The 15,634-nt window shown below is 35.6% G+C and overlaps 1 protein-coding gene and 1 long non-coding RNA gene across 2 annotated transcripts; one reads left to right on the plus strand and one right to left on the minus strand.

Moving 5' to 3' along the window:
- Positions 1-4,585: 4,585 nt before the first annotated feature.
- On the plus strand, positions 4,586-5,535 carry LOC104224750 (uncharacterized). Its single transcript, XR_710421.2, has 2 exons — positions 4,586-4,951; positions 5,100-5,535. It is a non-coding gene; the product is annotated as an uncharacterized lncRNA (long non-coding RNA).
- A 421-nt stretch (positions 5,536-5,956) lies between these two features.
- Positions 5,957-8,529, minus strand: LOC104224749 (two-component response regulator ARR17-like). The gene is made up of 5 exons (XM_009776447.2): positions 8,103-8,529; positions 6,810-6,889; positions 6,536-6,613; positions 6,334-6,404; positions 5,957-6,220 (listed from the first exon to the last, which is right to left on the minus strand). The coding sequence occupies exons 1-5, from the start codon at positions 8,227-8,229 to the stop codon at positions 6,130-6,132; spliced, it is 447 nt and encodes a 148-aa protein (XP_009774749.1). The 5' UTR covers positions 8,230-8,529; the 3' UTR covers positions 5,957-6,129.
- Between the last annotated feature and the right edge of the window lie 7,105 nt (positions 8,530-15,634).

The following is a 15,634-nucleotide window of genomic DNA, read 5'->3' on the forward strand; positions in this document are numbered from 1 at the left end:
GTGCAGGTCAGACAGACAGACGGGTAGGCCTCTTTAATAAGTGTTGCCCGAGTTCAGCTTGATCGGTAAGCTCCATGACTTTCGGAGTTTCCGGGTCTAGAGCCTTATGTACATCTTGTATATATATGTATATATGTTATGAGTAGATCAGGGAGCTGTTCCGATCACAGTATATCCGTCAGTAGAGGCTTGTAGACATATCATGTCAGTTAGTGTAATATGTTGGGCTTCCAGGCCTGGTATGTATATTTGGTTGGTTTGTCAGCCGTAATAATTATGACGGCCTTATCGGCCCAGTTTTGTTTTGACATTTAGTCAGCATTCGCAGTCGTCTTACAATATGGCCCATGACCAAAGTATGACATCATACGTTCAGAGCCCCTTAGTTGCAAGTTTGTACGCAAGGATAGGTGAGGTACTGGGTGTCGGTCTTGCCCCCCCAGTTCGGGGCGTGATAGCGGTACCTCGGGAGATTTCCTGTTGAGCATTGGAATACGAGACAATATCTCAGGAGCGCCCATGTTGTTCATCCTTATGTGTCGTGCTGTTATTTTTTTTGAAATTTCTCCTTGTTAAATTTCCAGTCTCTTATTACCTTGCTATATTTTCTTCCTTAAATTATTATATTCCAGTAGGGCTCTAACCTGACCTCGTCATTACTCTACCGAGTTAGGCTTGGCACTACTGGGTACCGTTGTGGCATGCTCATGCTACTCTTCTGCACATGTTTTGTGTGCAGACCCAGGTACCTCCTACCAACCCCGCTATTAGTCGAGAGTATTTTTTGTGGCTTTTCAAAGACATCAAGGTATATTTGCCAGCGTCTGCAGACCTCGAAGTCCTCCTCTATCCTTTATGTTGTTTCTTCTTATTGTTCCTAAACACTGATGTATAGAGACAATTAGAGTTTTTTCCTATAGCTTGTGACTTGTGACTACCGAGTCTTTGGAAATTGCTTATACTCGAATGTTGGTTTACTTGTACATGCCGAGCGGCATTTTTCAGTTATATAGTTATCTGTTGAAGTTTAGTTGTTAATTCTATTTTTATTTCAATTCTTTCGCAATTGTTAGGCTTACCTAGTCTTAGAGATTAGGTACCATCACGACATCTTATGGAGAGAGATTTGGGTCGTGACAAATAGGATCTCTTGTAGGTACAAAGAAAAAATATAATAGTAGTAACGTTTGCTGAGAAATGAGAAAGATTAAAAAAGGAAATTGAATATTGTGGAAACCAAGGATGAAAGTTGAAAGGTTTACATAATATTTAATGAGAAAAGGACTTTATAAAAAAAAATAATCACTTGATTCCTTTCATAAATTTTGCATTTACACATTAATGGTCGTCTTTAAGGAACAAAGATATCTTTCGTTTTTAGTTTTTACAAAGATACTATGTTTACAAGAGATTTTTACATAGTTGTACTAATTTTAAAACTTATTTACCTCACTATTTAAGTTTTAACTTAATTACAAGTTGATATGCATTTTACCAATTATATACAAATAAGTATTAAATGAGTATCCTTAATTGTAGCTTTTTAATCGTGACGACCCGATAAGTCATTTTGAGTAGTAGCCTTTATTATCGTGTTTCAAGACCTTCATCAGCCCTATTTTATGTTTCTTGATTTACCAGTGCAGTTCAACCCTTTTTTCGGAAAGTTTTTATGTGAAAATTTTAAAAAAATATATAATTTTTGGCTTTAAAAATAACTTGAGTTGAGTACGGTCAATATTTTTTTGTGTAAACGATCACGGATCGATGTTTCAACGATTTCGGTAGGTCCATATCGTGATTTTGGACTTGAGCGTATGCCCGGATTGGATTCGGGGGTCCTTAGGTTGATTTGACTTGTTTTGCCGAAAACTAGTAATTTGAAAGTTTGGAATTCCCTATGTTTGACCGTAGGTTGACTTTATGGTTATCGGGTTCAGATTTTAGTTTTGAGATTTGGTATAGGTCCGTTATGCTATTTGAAACTTGTCTGTAAAATTTGGTGCAAATCGGAGTTGGTTTGATTGGATTCGGCGCTTGGTTGTGATTTTAGAGGTTCTTGAGTTTTCTTTGAAATTTCATGTATTTTAATGTTCGATTCTTAGTTAAAGATGTTATTTTGGTATTTTTATTACGTGAGCGAGTTCATATGATGTTATTACACTTCTATGCATGTTTCATTTGGAACCCGAGAAACTTGGGTGAGTTTCGGATAGGTTACGGACCATTTCAGACTTGGGAGATTGCTAGTTTTCATCAGTTTCTGGTGTCTATAGTGATCTGCTTCGCGATCGCGAAGGTGAAACTTGGGATTGCGTGGAATTGTTCATTGCAAGTGCGGGGACACTATCGTGAACGTGAAGTAGTGGGGGGCTTACCCTTTGCGAAAGCGACCGTCCTCTCGCGAACGTGTAGAGTTATGGGGTTCTGGGACGAAGTCTGTTCATTCAATCTCTTAATTTTTATATTTAATTCTTGTGTATCATTTTAATGCTTAAGTTTTATGTTTACTTTACATGTTTTATTTTTATGTTTAATTTTTGTGTTAACTTTTCGCATTTAAATTATGGCTCTTAAAAAGTATTTGGCATAACCAACCCATTTAAAAAAAGTAGTAAATATGATAGTTGTAGTAACCTTAATTCTCCTTCTAGAGTCAGAAAATATATAGATGAAATGATTTGTGTTGATGAAACTTCCTTTACCCATTCCCCTGCATTTTATGATATTAATCTGGGAGAATAACTCGATCATGAATACTTTACAAAGACAATTTGGCAATGAAGAAGAAAATGAGGAAGAAGAATTAGATGAGACACCCACTAGTCTAGCAATACAAGCTCCAACTCAGAATCAATCTCGATCTGAAGCTTTACCCCATGTACCTCCTGTAAGGAGTAAGGCTAAGGTTGAACATACAAAAACATCACTTGTACGAAATTTTAAAATTATATTTTCCTATTCCCCAAGTTTATTTAATTTCCACTATGCTTATCCATTTTTTAAATTAAGAGGTGCGAAGGGACTTATTCGTAAAATTTATGAGAATTTAGAAATTAAAGAAAATGAAAAGACAACTCTCGAAGACTGCCAAGCTAGTATATATATATATGTGTGCACGCGAGCGCGCGCACTAGAGTAATATTTGATAGTTATAAAACTATGGCGACTTCAGATGGTGTAAATGCTCCTACCACTTCTAATACTAGAGTAGAAGAAGTGTGGGAAGGTATGGAGGATTTATTAGGTGTTGATTCCACTATTGATGATGAACCTAATTTTTATCTTAATCAGGGATTGGAATCTATTAAAGACGAAGAAGGCAACGAATAACTTTTAGCATGGTAGAGGGGGCGTGACAAGGCATTTCCAACACTTTCAATAATGATCCGAGATATACTGGCTATTCAAGTATCATCAATATCATTGGAGAGTGCTTTTAGCGCAGTAAGATTTTAAATCGGAGATCATTGACATTCATTAGCGGAAGACAACCTAGAGATTTTCGTTTTATGTAGAGATTAGATTAATTCAAAAAGAATAAGTATTGATTTTGAAAATTTTCTTCTTTCTAAGATACTTTGCAATTGGGTGGGTGGGGAGGGGGGGAGGATGACGGCATAGAACTCGTGGAACATCAAGCGATATTGCCAATTTCACAAGAATGTCCAACAAATATTATAGATAAGTTAAAACAAAATAATATAGGAGCTTACAAATATTAGTATGATAGTTTGTAATTAAGTAATAAGAGGCCTAGTTCAAACAGACCCCTTCCTAGAAGGTGGTTGTATAGACGAGGTGCTCTTCAAAAGACTTGTATTTGTGTGTGAAATTTAAAAAATTTATTAATAAAATAAAAGGCTTTAGCCTTGAATTTTGTTAATAATTGTCTTACTTAGTTACTTTATAGCTTGAGATTAAATAAAATAAATTATAAGTCCATTAAAATTACTAAAATATTTCGCTATAAATCTCTTGTTTAAATATTTTATAATTCTTTACTTACTTTTTTTTTATAATTTATTAAGTTTTAAGTTCATTGAAAAAAAGTCAAAAAGTAGCCATTGCAAACTTTAAAAACTTATTCATTGTCAACTTTAAAAAAAATAATTGTTGCTAACTATAAAAAATATATCTGTTGTCAACTTTAATGTTTAAATCCTTAAATTTAGAAAAAAAATGCCCACTTAGGGCCCATGACCATGGGACCACCCTTCGCTGAAAATTATGAAAAATTACACTGTGTATATAAGTAAAATATTGATTTTAGATATATAAAATCTATATTGAACACATTTTGTCGGAATTTTTTTCTACTTCTTTCAAGTTTGAACACTCTTAAAAATAGTTCTGACTTCGCCATTGCCCATGACTCGTCCCGCTTGTTAGTGGGACAAGACGAGCCTACCGGATCATCCCGTTTATTCCATCCCGGATAAGGCCTGTTCCTTTTCCGTCCCAGTAAAATTCCGTCATGTCCCGTTCTGTCCCGTCTCGTTGGACAGCGATACTTATAAGTTGTTGGTGCTAGGTGGATAAAAAGGAAAAATTGCAAAAACTCGTCTTGAATGTTTGAAGCAAACGCCAATTCCTTAAGTTGGAAGTTGTGTACTTTTCTACGAAGCTCCCTCTAGAGTTATTACCCATGAGAAACGACTCATTGCGTTTGCTCCGCGTATGAGAAGAGAAGTGGGCTTTTTTATTATTTTAATTCCAGTGTCAACTCTACCGCTTATGTGTTGCCACGTCAGATGATTTGTCCCATTGGATTAGAACTGTATTTAAAGGATAGGAAAAAAGCGATTCTTCCAAAATTAGCTGAAATCTGCGAGCAACTAGTCCCCTTTTTTTAAATCTGTATTATTGCCAATCTCCCTTCTCTTCATACAATCTTCAATTATACAAACAAAAGAAAAAAAAAAAAAAAAACGAAGGTTCATTTCACAAGGTATGTAGTTCTCTTGATTTCTTGATTTGAATTTCATTTTTATCCCCAAAGATTTTCATCTTTTTGATCAATAATCATTATATGATCAAGTGGGTGTGATTGAATGTGCTAATTGAGTAGTGGGTAATCATTAATTTTCTCAATTCAGGTGAAAGAAGAAGATGGGTCATCACCACCATCATCATCACCACCACCACGAAGGAGGCAGTCCATATGATGATCCATTTTTGGCATGTTGTTGCTGCCCTTGTTTGCTACTCTCCTCTGTTTTCTCCATGTTTAGCAGGTGTATCTTTATGGCCTGCTATCCTTTTCTGCAGTGTCTTGGATGGGATGAACACAGACACCATCATCACCACCACCACAGCCATTTCTGTTAATCCCAAATTAAAGAAATTGTTTTTTTTGAGTCTTCTACTCTAGCAAGATAAATGTGTGAATTTGTGTTCAATTTCAGAGGATTATTAGTGTTTCAGTTTGGTTGTTGTGTATACTTTATCTTGTACCTGCTAGTTTACTTTTGAGATATTGTTTGTTCACTCCGAGTCCAAAGGGGTTGAAGAAAAATAGAATCTTTTCAACCATTTGCTGTCTTAATCACGAAATTCCATATGTTTTGCTTTTCTTTTTTGGGAATTTGTGATTCAAAATCAAGGATAGTAGTCCTCCAGATTTTGGAGAATCTTAATGATGATTGTGAATCTCCAACTTCCCCATATTAGTTGGAGTTAAAAGGAGAAATATAACTAAGAAATGTTGTGGTACAAAATCTTGCCACCAATTACAAGCTCTGACACAAAAGGGTACGCTCCTTGGTGGAATGAGACAGACAACAATAACCCACTGTAATTCCAGGGTAGTGTGTACGCAGATTTTATCCCTATCCTGAGGTAGAGAGGTTGTTTCTGATAGATCATCGGCATTCCTCCCTCCAAAAACTTTCGACCTTGCTCTTGGGGTGACTCGAAAGCAACCGTAGAATGAGACAGAGAAGAGCAAAATAGATGAAAAGAACAAGGTCTACATTTTCTTAATGAAAGCAGGAACTTCTAAAGCTCCAGAGATATACAATTGAATTCACGAGTCTTTAGAATCTCGTAATCACTCTTATACATGGTAATATCTCTCTCTTTTTCTCTTCTTTTAGAAGATGACAGATGAGAAGAGTCAATATATCATCAGCATTGCGTTATTTGACATCTAAGCCTTTCGACATCGGAGTGCTTCAGAGGCTTCAGCATGAAAATCTGAGCTCCTTCTTCCATGCATCTGTCCATTTCACACAAGTACTCTTTGTTCAGTATCAGATCACAGCTACAAAAATGAAATATAATATAATATTGAGGTGGTTAGTTAATTACTATAAGACAAAAATATATTACTGATTAATTCGAGTTGGAATATTCTCTGATGACACTATCACAACCGGCACATCCTTCATGATCGACGATTCCTGCTTGCAATGCAATGAAGCAAATTTGAGTTCAAACTCATGATGAGTAACTAAATTAAAGAGTTATTTTTGTAGAATTAATTATGTGCAGAAGTATATATGTTGCTGCTCACTGGGAATGAACTACCTACCTTGATTTTCTTAAGCAGTTCATAACCTGTCATTCCTGGCATGCAATAATCTGTGATTATCATATTAACTTTTGAACCCTGCACTCAAGAAACTATATAAATTAACACCACAACTAATTAGTAGAGCCTGTAATATTCAAGTATTTGAGTGTTTAAGTTATATACACAGATCTAGTTGCAATTCAATTGGTTATATTACTTTATTTTTTAGATTGTCATATAACGTGACCACTGCGCAGAATGCAAACTCAATCTTTATTCAATAGAGACTCACATTGCTATTTGTAGAGCTGTCATGATGTGCTCCCAAACCCAAGTACTCCAAAGCCCTCAGACCATCTTCTGCGGTAGTTACTGAAGGAAACTTTCAAATCATGAGATTTATTGATCCAATATTCACTTGCTTGTGCATTAATATAATGTTTCACATTAACATCTTTAATAGCCATGTGTAGAGCAAAACAATCGCGTAATTTAACAGTTGGATTGCAGCAAAAAAAAAAAAAGAACTTAATTAGCTTGTATATATGTACAAGGTACAGATAATCCAGTGAATGGATGGTGTTAATTTCCGACCAAACTGAGACAATATAGTAAGTTATATTATATATCCGGGTTGTGTCTTTCCCATTTATGGGTAAGGAAAATAATGAAAAGCAACGAGTTGAGTCGCGCACGTTATGAACCACATGGGCTGAAAAGAAAGTCTACAACGAAGGATTGTGAAAGATTTAAAGATGTAAAACAAACATAAAGAAAAACAACGTAGGTACAGCTGTTGGCAAATCCAAAAGGTTGACCAAAGGACTAGGTAAATGTCAATATCGATTGAGTTTTCAGGCACGCTTTAGTTTTTTTCCCCTTCGACTAAGAGTTTTCTTCTTCGGGGACCTGGTGGGGGTGTTGAGTCCTAGCGTAGGCAGAATTTTACACATATAGTGTCACATATATTCATAATTTGGTTTTTAATTAAGCGGGATTAGATCGAGGTTTTGGTGCTTATTAAAGCTTTACTTCATATACCAACTAATATTTGTATTATTTTAATTAAAATAGAGGCAGATCCACTGTTAAACTTGAGAGGTTTGGCTTATAGTTTTTTTTAATACTAACCTTATTTTAGTTTTAAAATTAAGGGTTCAAATATAATATTTATGTACATTTTAGTAGATTTTCACTTATAAATCATGTTCAATATGGAAAATATACATGAACCTGCTGGCGATGTGATGAATCTGCCTTGTTTTAATGTGGTGGCGACCTTTATATTATCTATGTACCTACTGTTTCTAGAAAAAAATTGTGTACACAGAATATTAGAAAAATATTCTTGCAAAGCAGTATTTGATGACATATATCCTTGCTAAAGGGTGTCTCCTGTTGAAAGATTCAACATTATAAAATCTTCATCTCCTGTCTTTCTTATGTTCCTCTTTTCTGGGAATTTTATTTGTCTACGACTCTACGTTGCACAATGCAGTGCTTGAGAAAACATCCCATCCACTTATTCTAATTAAATTAAATTAAATTAAATACAAGGTGAGGATATTCAAAAAAAAGTGCTTACCTTTGCAAGAGGATTTCTTGAGTAACTTCTCCACAAGTTTACGATCAACAAGATTGTCATCCACAGCTAGCACATGGGGTTCGCTTGAAATTGATAACGATGAAGCAGAAGAAGCAAAGGTCTCCATTTTTTTCACTTAATCCGCAGAAATTTCACTTTTACACAAGAAAATAACATGCAGAGAGAAAAATCAAGAATGAAACTTTAAAGAAAAAGTAATGGAAAGAAAGAAGAAGAAGAAGAAGAGGAGGAGGAGGAGGAGGAGAAGAAGAGGTAATTGGACTAAAAGGATGGCGTGGAGTGGTTTTTTTAAGGGAAGGAATCAACAAAATAAAATCAAATAAAAGGATTGTCACAGATATTTCGCGATCTTCATATTTGGGCTCTCTTGATTTTCACTTAAACAATATCCATAAGTATATATATCTGCACACCGATTCCTGCTATGCTCCCTCCAGCTCATTCCTTATTTTCTTTCTTTTTCGTACTGGGGGGGGGGGGGGGTGGTGTTCGGAGGACAATATTTTGGTTTTAGTATATGTAGGTAATTAAAGAGTAATCATCGGTAGTGTAAAAGAATGCTATAGGTAACTGCACATGTTGAGAGAAATTAGTAACATGAAAATGAAGACAGACCATTTGTAACAATATGTTAAATTACATTGATAGTACAAAAAAAATTATATTGCGATTATACATATATACAAGTTAAATTAATAAACAAATAACTAAACTATTTGATATTTAAAAAAAGTCAAGTAGGTCTCAGTATTTCATTTGATGTGGTCATATGGAAGATGGAATAGGATGCAGAGTATCTGCTGGCAAAATAGAAAGGATTTTGAAAATAAACGATACGGTATCCAAATAAATCCTCACCAAAATCTGGATGCTGCATTGTTAAGATTTCCCACAGTAAATTTTCACGAAGAGATGTGTTGTCTCTTGAACTCAGTCAGAGTAATTACTAAGCATGCAATCAATGGGTTCTGATTTTCATTCAATTTCAATACATCATCATTCAATTAAATTGCATTTAATGTGGTGATTCGCTGCCGTAGTTAATGGATTTAGCTTGTATTTACACTATCAATATGCTCCCTCCGTCTCAAATTATCTACCGTATTCTTTGAAAATAATTGTAACGACTCGGCCGGTCATTTTAAGAATTTGAAGCTCCGTTCGGCGGCATAAGGTCTTGAACAGCTTCATAATATGTTTATCGACTTGCGTGCATGATTGAATTCAGTTACCGGATGTTCGAAGTCGAATTAGAAGAAGGAATCTAGTTTTGAAAGCATAAGTGGTGAGAATTTGACCGGAATGTGACTTTTGTGTAAACGGCTCCGGGATGAGTTTTGGATGATGTCAGCAGCTTCGTATGGTGATTTTGGACTTAGGCGCGCGCCCGGATTTGGATTTGGAGGTCCGTAGAGTAATTTGAGGCAAATCGGCGAAAGTTGAAAAAGTTGAAGTTTGGAAAATGGAGAAGTTTGACCCACGATTGACTTTTGTTATATCAGGGTTGGAATGCGATTTCGAGAGTTGGAGCATCTCTGTCATGTCTGCAAAATTTGGCGCCATTCCGAGTTGATTTGATTGATTTCGGCACGAGTTTTCGAAGTTGGAACATTTGGAAGTTCATTGTTCGATTCATGGCGCGATTTGCATTTTCGGTGTTGTTTGATATAATTTGAGACCCCGAGCGAGTCTGTGTTAGGTTATAGAACTTGTTTGTGTGTTTAGACGGGGTCTCGAGGGCCCTGGGTCTGTTCCGGATGGGCTACGAGTCAATTCTTCTTATTTTTGAACTACTGATTCTCTCTTCTGGTGACCTTCTTCACGATCGCGAAGTGCTTTTCACGTTCGCGAAGTGCTTCTGCTAACCACCCCAAATTTCATCTTCGCGTTCGGGAAGGTCTGTCTTTTCCTTCATCGCGCTCGCGTTCATCTCACGTGTTCGCGTAGTTAGGCAATTCCACTCTTCGTGTACTGCTTCGCCCGTTCGTGAAAACCAGTCGCTGGGCCATCACACTTTTCTTCTTCGCGTTCGCGAACGTGTGGTTGCGTTCGCGAAGCACAACTGAGCAGCTTTCATTTTCCTTCTTCGCGTACGCGATTGTTCTTCCGCGTTCGTGATGCATAACTACTGGGCAGGCATAATATATTCCCAAATCGAGGGTTAGACCATTTTTATCATATTTTGACTTGTAGAGCTCGATTTTGAGCGATTTTTTGTGGGTTTTTCAAGCAAATCGATTGGGCAAGTGTTCTTCACCTAGAATTTAATATGTTCCACGATTTTATCTTTATTTTTATCATTTAATTTGTGTTTTGAGTTGAGGAAAATGGTGGTTTATGAAGAATGTTTTCAAAATGAAAAATCATGATATTGGGGACCAAATAGTATCGGAATTTGATAATTTTTGTATGGTTGAACTTGTATCGGAATGGTATTCGATTTTTATAAAATTTATTGGGTTCCGAGGTGCGGGCCCGGGGGTCATCTTTTGGACCGATTTTTGGATTTTATTAAAGGTTGAGACTTTATGATCTGGAATAGTTTCTTATGAGTTTTATTTGTGCTTTGAAGTTATTTTGATTAGATTTGAGCCGTCCGGAGGTCTTTTCACCCGAGAAGTTTATTTTAGAGTATTGGTTTGTCTTCTTTGAGGTAAGTATCTTGTCTAACCTTTTTCTTAGGATTTGAGTCTTCTATGTTGATTATAATCCGTGTACGCGAGGTGACGAGTGACCTTTTAGGGTTCTTAGGTCTTTATATTCACTGTGTATGAAATTGTTCTTGATATGACTGAGTTCCTATTTACTGGTCTCAACTCTACTTGCTTAAATTGGAATTAATTGCTTTAGGATTCACTCTTATTGCTTATTTGATTCTTAATTGACTTAACTAAATATTTTACCTCTTCTATTGTCATGCTATCTTTTCATAACTGCTTATCTTTATTTAAAATTATCATCATCTCACCTTATAATTGTTTAGTCTTAATTGAGGTTATGATTATCTTTCTGCGGCTTATCTTTAATTGAATTATCGAATATCCTCGAAATTGTTCAACCTTAAAAGAAGTTTAGACATCCTATATCCTAGTTGACTTGTCTTTATTTGGAACTATTTGACTCGCGTTAGCTTCTTTACTGTTGAATTGTATATTGTGGGATCGTTGCTACATATTGGGTTTCCCTTGTTGAATTGTTCTCTTTATGCCTAACAGTCTTTACTATGGTTATTCCTTATGAACTGGTTCTACCGTTTCTTTGTGATTTAAAGTTCTTGAGTTGATTTACTTGTCGTACTTTGTATTATTGCCATTGTTGTTGTTGTACTTGTTGTGGTGATGCACGAGGTTTCTACCGTGTTGTAACTGTTATCTCTGTTGGTTGCCCTGCCTATTTACTTTAGGACTACGAAACGGTATTCCAGGAGATCCCCCTATACTGCATATTTACTTTGGGACTATGGAAGGGTATTCTGGGAGATCCCTCTGTACTGCATATTTACTTTGGGACTACGGAACGTATTTCGGGAGATCCCCCAGCACTGCATATTTACTTTGGGACTATAGAATGGTATTCCGGGAGATCCCCTTGCACATTTACGTTTGGGACTACGGGACAGTATCCTGGGAGATCCCCTGTTGTTATCACTGTATTCTGAGTTGTTGCTTTTCATTAATTTTATTCATGTGTAAACATTCAACGTGTTGTCCGTTCTTTTTCTTATGCTTACTAGCTAGTATGAACTATGTTAGGACACTTGTACAAGCATACACGTGGCTAAGCACCCTTATCGGATAAGAGGTTTCCTTGATATTGTTGAGTATAGGTGCACACCCTTGTTTACTTGCCTCCTATGTGAGAGTGGCTCTATTTGGCACGTGTGTTGTCAGCATGATTATGAGGTGTGATGAGAGCACATGATGCCAAGTGTTAGGGTTCAGGTATTGAGACCCGTGAGTTGTAATTTATCCGAGGTTCGATACTCCGTGAAGGTTGTTGACTAAAATCAAATGTGAAAGCTGTCGTAGTTGCTGAGTTACTATTTGTCCTTGATGTATCTGTGGTTTCGGATTTAGGTTGTGTTTCCGCTCACTCTTTTGTGTCATTATTATGGTATTCCGCTGGTACTGATCGTTTTTCCCTTTCTTATTGTAATTACCGGATTGTTAGTCATATTGCGTAGCTTTCATGCAGAAATCATGCATTGTTGTTCTTATACTTATACTTGTTCAATTTATTAGACCAGTAGGTGTCTTGATTGTTCCTCGTCACTACTCCACCGAGGTTAGTCTTGATACTTACTGGGCACCGCTGTGATGTGCTCATACTATACTTCTGTATATTTTTTACAAATCCAGGTATTTGTTTGTTAGTAGTTGTGTGGATCGTTGCTGTGGAGACACAAGGTAAACTTGTTGCTGCTTTTGCAGGCTTCGGAGTCACCTTCCTAAATTCTTATTCACACTGTTTTACTTATTTCCAAACAGTTGTATTTAAAAGTTGTAGTAAACTCTGTAGAGCTTATGACTTGTACTACCGATTTTGGAAAATTGTAAATTTTGTAAAGATTTCTGTATCGATACTGTTTTCTTTATTATTGTTGTTATTCAGTAAACGTTAGGTTTACCCAGTCCCTAAGACTAGGTGCCATCACGATACCCAACGGAGGAAAAATTGGGTTGTGACAATAATTTGTCATTTTAGAAGTTCAAGACAAAATTAATTATATTTTTTCATTTTATACTTAATAGTAGTAATTGTTCTTGAAGACTATTCCTCTACTATGGAGTAAATATGCAATGAAGAGAGATTATATTTAAAGACATAAATAAGGATTAAAAAGTCAAACTTTCCTCCTACATAATACTTTCTTTGGGGTGTATAAAAGAAAAACACGACAGATAATTTGAGACAGAGAGAGTATATTCAAACATGTGTAAGAGATGTTTGCAATAAGTTTTCAAGATATGAAAAATTAACTACAATCACAAACAAAATATGAAAAAAATAATAATTATATTGTGAGCACAATTACACTTGTTCCTTTGATTCTTCTCTCCGAATAATTCTTTATGATTTGAGGGCTGGATTAGCGTTTCTCGAACGTAGAATAATGTAGGCCTCCTTGGAATATATTTGATGAGCTTAAAATTAATTGACATTTAAAATATTTTTTGTGTCCTTAATCGGGTTGATTTGATAGGGACTTTGCCTGAATTACGGTCTAACATGTTACTTTTCGGTGCATGTGTTGATGAGATAATCAATAGACAAATAATGCACAAAGTGGGAGAAAAACAAGTTGAGGAAAGGAAGAAAAAGTTGTGCGGCCGCGCAGCTGAAGCCATTAACGCGCATCTTAGCGTGCACCAATGACAGACGGCCTGGAGGTAATGCGTGTCCATGAGCGCGCCCAACCACCCAGGTGCGTGGCAGCGCACGTCCGCTTCCGAAAAATTTAAGTCGGGCCTAATTTTATTATTTTTAGAAATTTCTCTAACCTATACGAAGCCTAAGCTCGTCCCAAACTAGGTATCTGGGATTTTGGAGCAACTTTTGGAGAGAAGAAGGAAATGAAACAGCTGAGGCTTGGAACACTTCATCTGAATCATTCAATACGAAAGTATGTTTGAATTCGTGGTTTGTAATGTTTTCTTGTTCTTTCAATACTCTTGTGATGAAAAATTTCTCCACTATGGAGTTATCCTTTTTAGGGTTATTGACAGATGTTGTGACTTGAATATTATTCAAGGATTTAGTTTCTGTTAATTACTTGAATTCGTTGATCAAGTTTCTAATTGAATTGCAAAGGTATTTGTGGTTTTACTTTAATCGGAAGAGAAGTGTTGCTGTAATTATCATTATGTTATCTTGATTGGGTTAATTTCATGCCTCTTATAAGTAATCAAAAGATCTTGTAGAGTTATCAATTGACCCAATTTAGAGGAATAGTCGAGAGACGTTCTTCGTAAGACCATTCATTCAACGCATTCTTGCATACGTTCATAGAACTTGTCATTAGGTTGTTTAACGGAACTCTCATGCATTCAGAAGAAGAATTTGAATCCTTAAGATAATCTAATCATCTGTTGAAATCGAAATAGTCAATAGAAACTAAGAGTGAACTTAGCACAAAGTTATATTCCGAATAATAGTTGAGCACATATCTTGTCAAAGCCCTTATTTCTCTCATTGATATTCAATTGTTGCTACTTAACTATCCAATTTCCATTATTTATTCGTAATGATAAGCTTAGTGTTACTCTTTGTTCTTTAATTTTCAAAATCAAAGGCTTATTTTCCTGAATAATGTTAAGTTGGAGATTTATTTTAATATTATTTAAATCAATCCTCGTGGAGACGATTTAATAACTATACTATCTTTGATTAGCGAGCCTAAGTTTTATATACTGGTTTTGCGCTCGTCAAATTTTGATCTCCATTAAATGATATTGTATAGGGGTGTTCAAACCGAACCTAAAAATCACACCAAACCGAAAAGTCAAACCAATTGCATGCTTTTGGGTTTTCACTGCCACATTTTCAAATCTAAAATTTAATATTTTAAAAGACAATTACTCACACAGGACACAGTTTTTAACAATATCATTAAGATTTCGCTAAATTTATGGACATTTGTTAGTGGAGGGACTGGAGGTACAAAATATACTATTATTAAAGGTTAAATATGCTTGGTTTGGATATTATAGGGATCGGATTTCACTGCAATAATGAAGGGAACAAAATTTTTATTCTCTTTCTTGTTAGCTAGAGATAGAAATACAGTACGTTCTAATATACTGATTCGTCATTCATATCACTTCCTCCTATGTATGTGTTACGCATACAGCAGCATTTCTTTGGTGAGATATGTAGTTAAACCAAAAGCTCCCAAATATTTGATTTCCTATTTTATTCAGAATGCCATCGTATTCCTTTCTCAAAATTATTACGTATTACGATAATTTTTATTCATATGATCGCCTAGTACTTCATTTTCCACTATACTATCACTTGTGATACTTATTTCCATGATTGAAAGTATTTATATTTTTACCACTAATTTTAAGCATATTGTTGCTGTCCTTAATTCTAATATCCATTAATACAGGGGCATCCAGTACAAAAAGCAAGGTTGAGGCATGATACGTAATGAAATTACATGCACCAAGTTGAGGTTAAAATATATACCTTTTTTTAAAAGTTGAAACCAAATCCTAATTAGGTCCAATGCACGTTCTCATAAGCTCAACCTGAATAGATTTGAATAAATAATAAAGAATGCTTTGTGTTTATTTAATTATTTTTAGGGGGTTAGGGAGAAGGGGTCTGCTTGCTTGGAAAGAAATCCTCGTGATTAAGTGTTACGATCCAAAATTCACCTAATGTTGTGATGGTACTTAACCCAACCCCCAAGATAAGTCAAGCAACAGTCAACACAACTCTAATGAAATAAAAGTAGTCAACAAATGAGATAGCTAAATTATTCATACAATATCCCAAGAACCGGT

Source organism: Nicotiana sylvestris, chromosome 5, assembly GCF_000393655.2.
Source record: "Nicotiana sylvestris chromosome 5, ASM39365v2, whole genome shotgun sequence".
Taxonomy (NCBI): domain Eukaryota; kingdom Viridiplantae; phylum Streptophyta; class Magnoliopsida; order Solanales; family Solanaceae; genus Nicotiana; species Nicotiana sylvestris.

What these genes read in the sequence shown, in the direction of transcription:
- LOC104224749 (XM_009776447.2), bottom strand. Translation starts at nt 8,229, where the DNA reads ATGGAGACCTTTGCTTCTTCTGCTTCATCGTTATCAATTTCAAGCGAA. An exon ending in ACAGCTCTACAAATAGCAAT is followed by an intron (nt 6,614 to 6,809) that starts GTGAGTCTCTAT and finishes TCTTGAGTGCAG; the next exon opens with GGTTCAAAAGTTAATATGAT. An exon ending in ATTCCAACTCGAATTAATCA is followed by an intron (nt 6,221 to 6,333) that starts GTAATATATTTT and finishes TGAAATGGACAG; the next exon opens with ATGCATGGAAGAAGGAGCTC.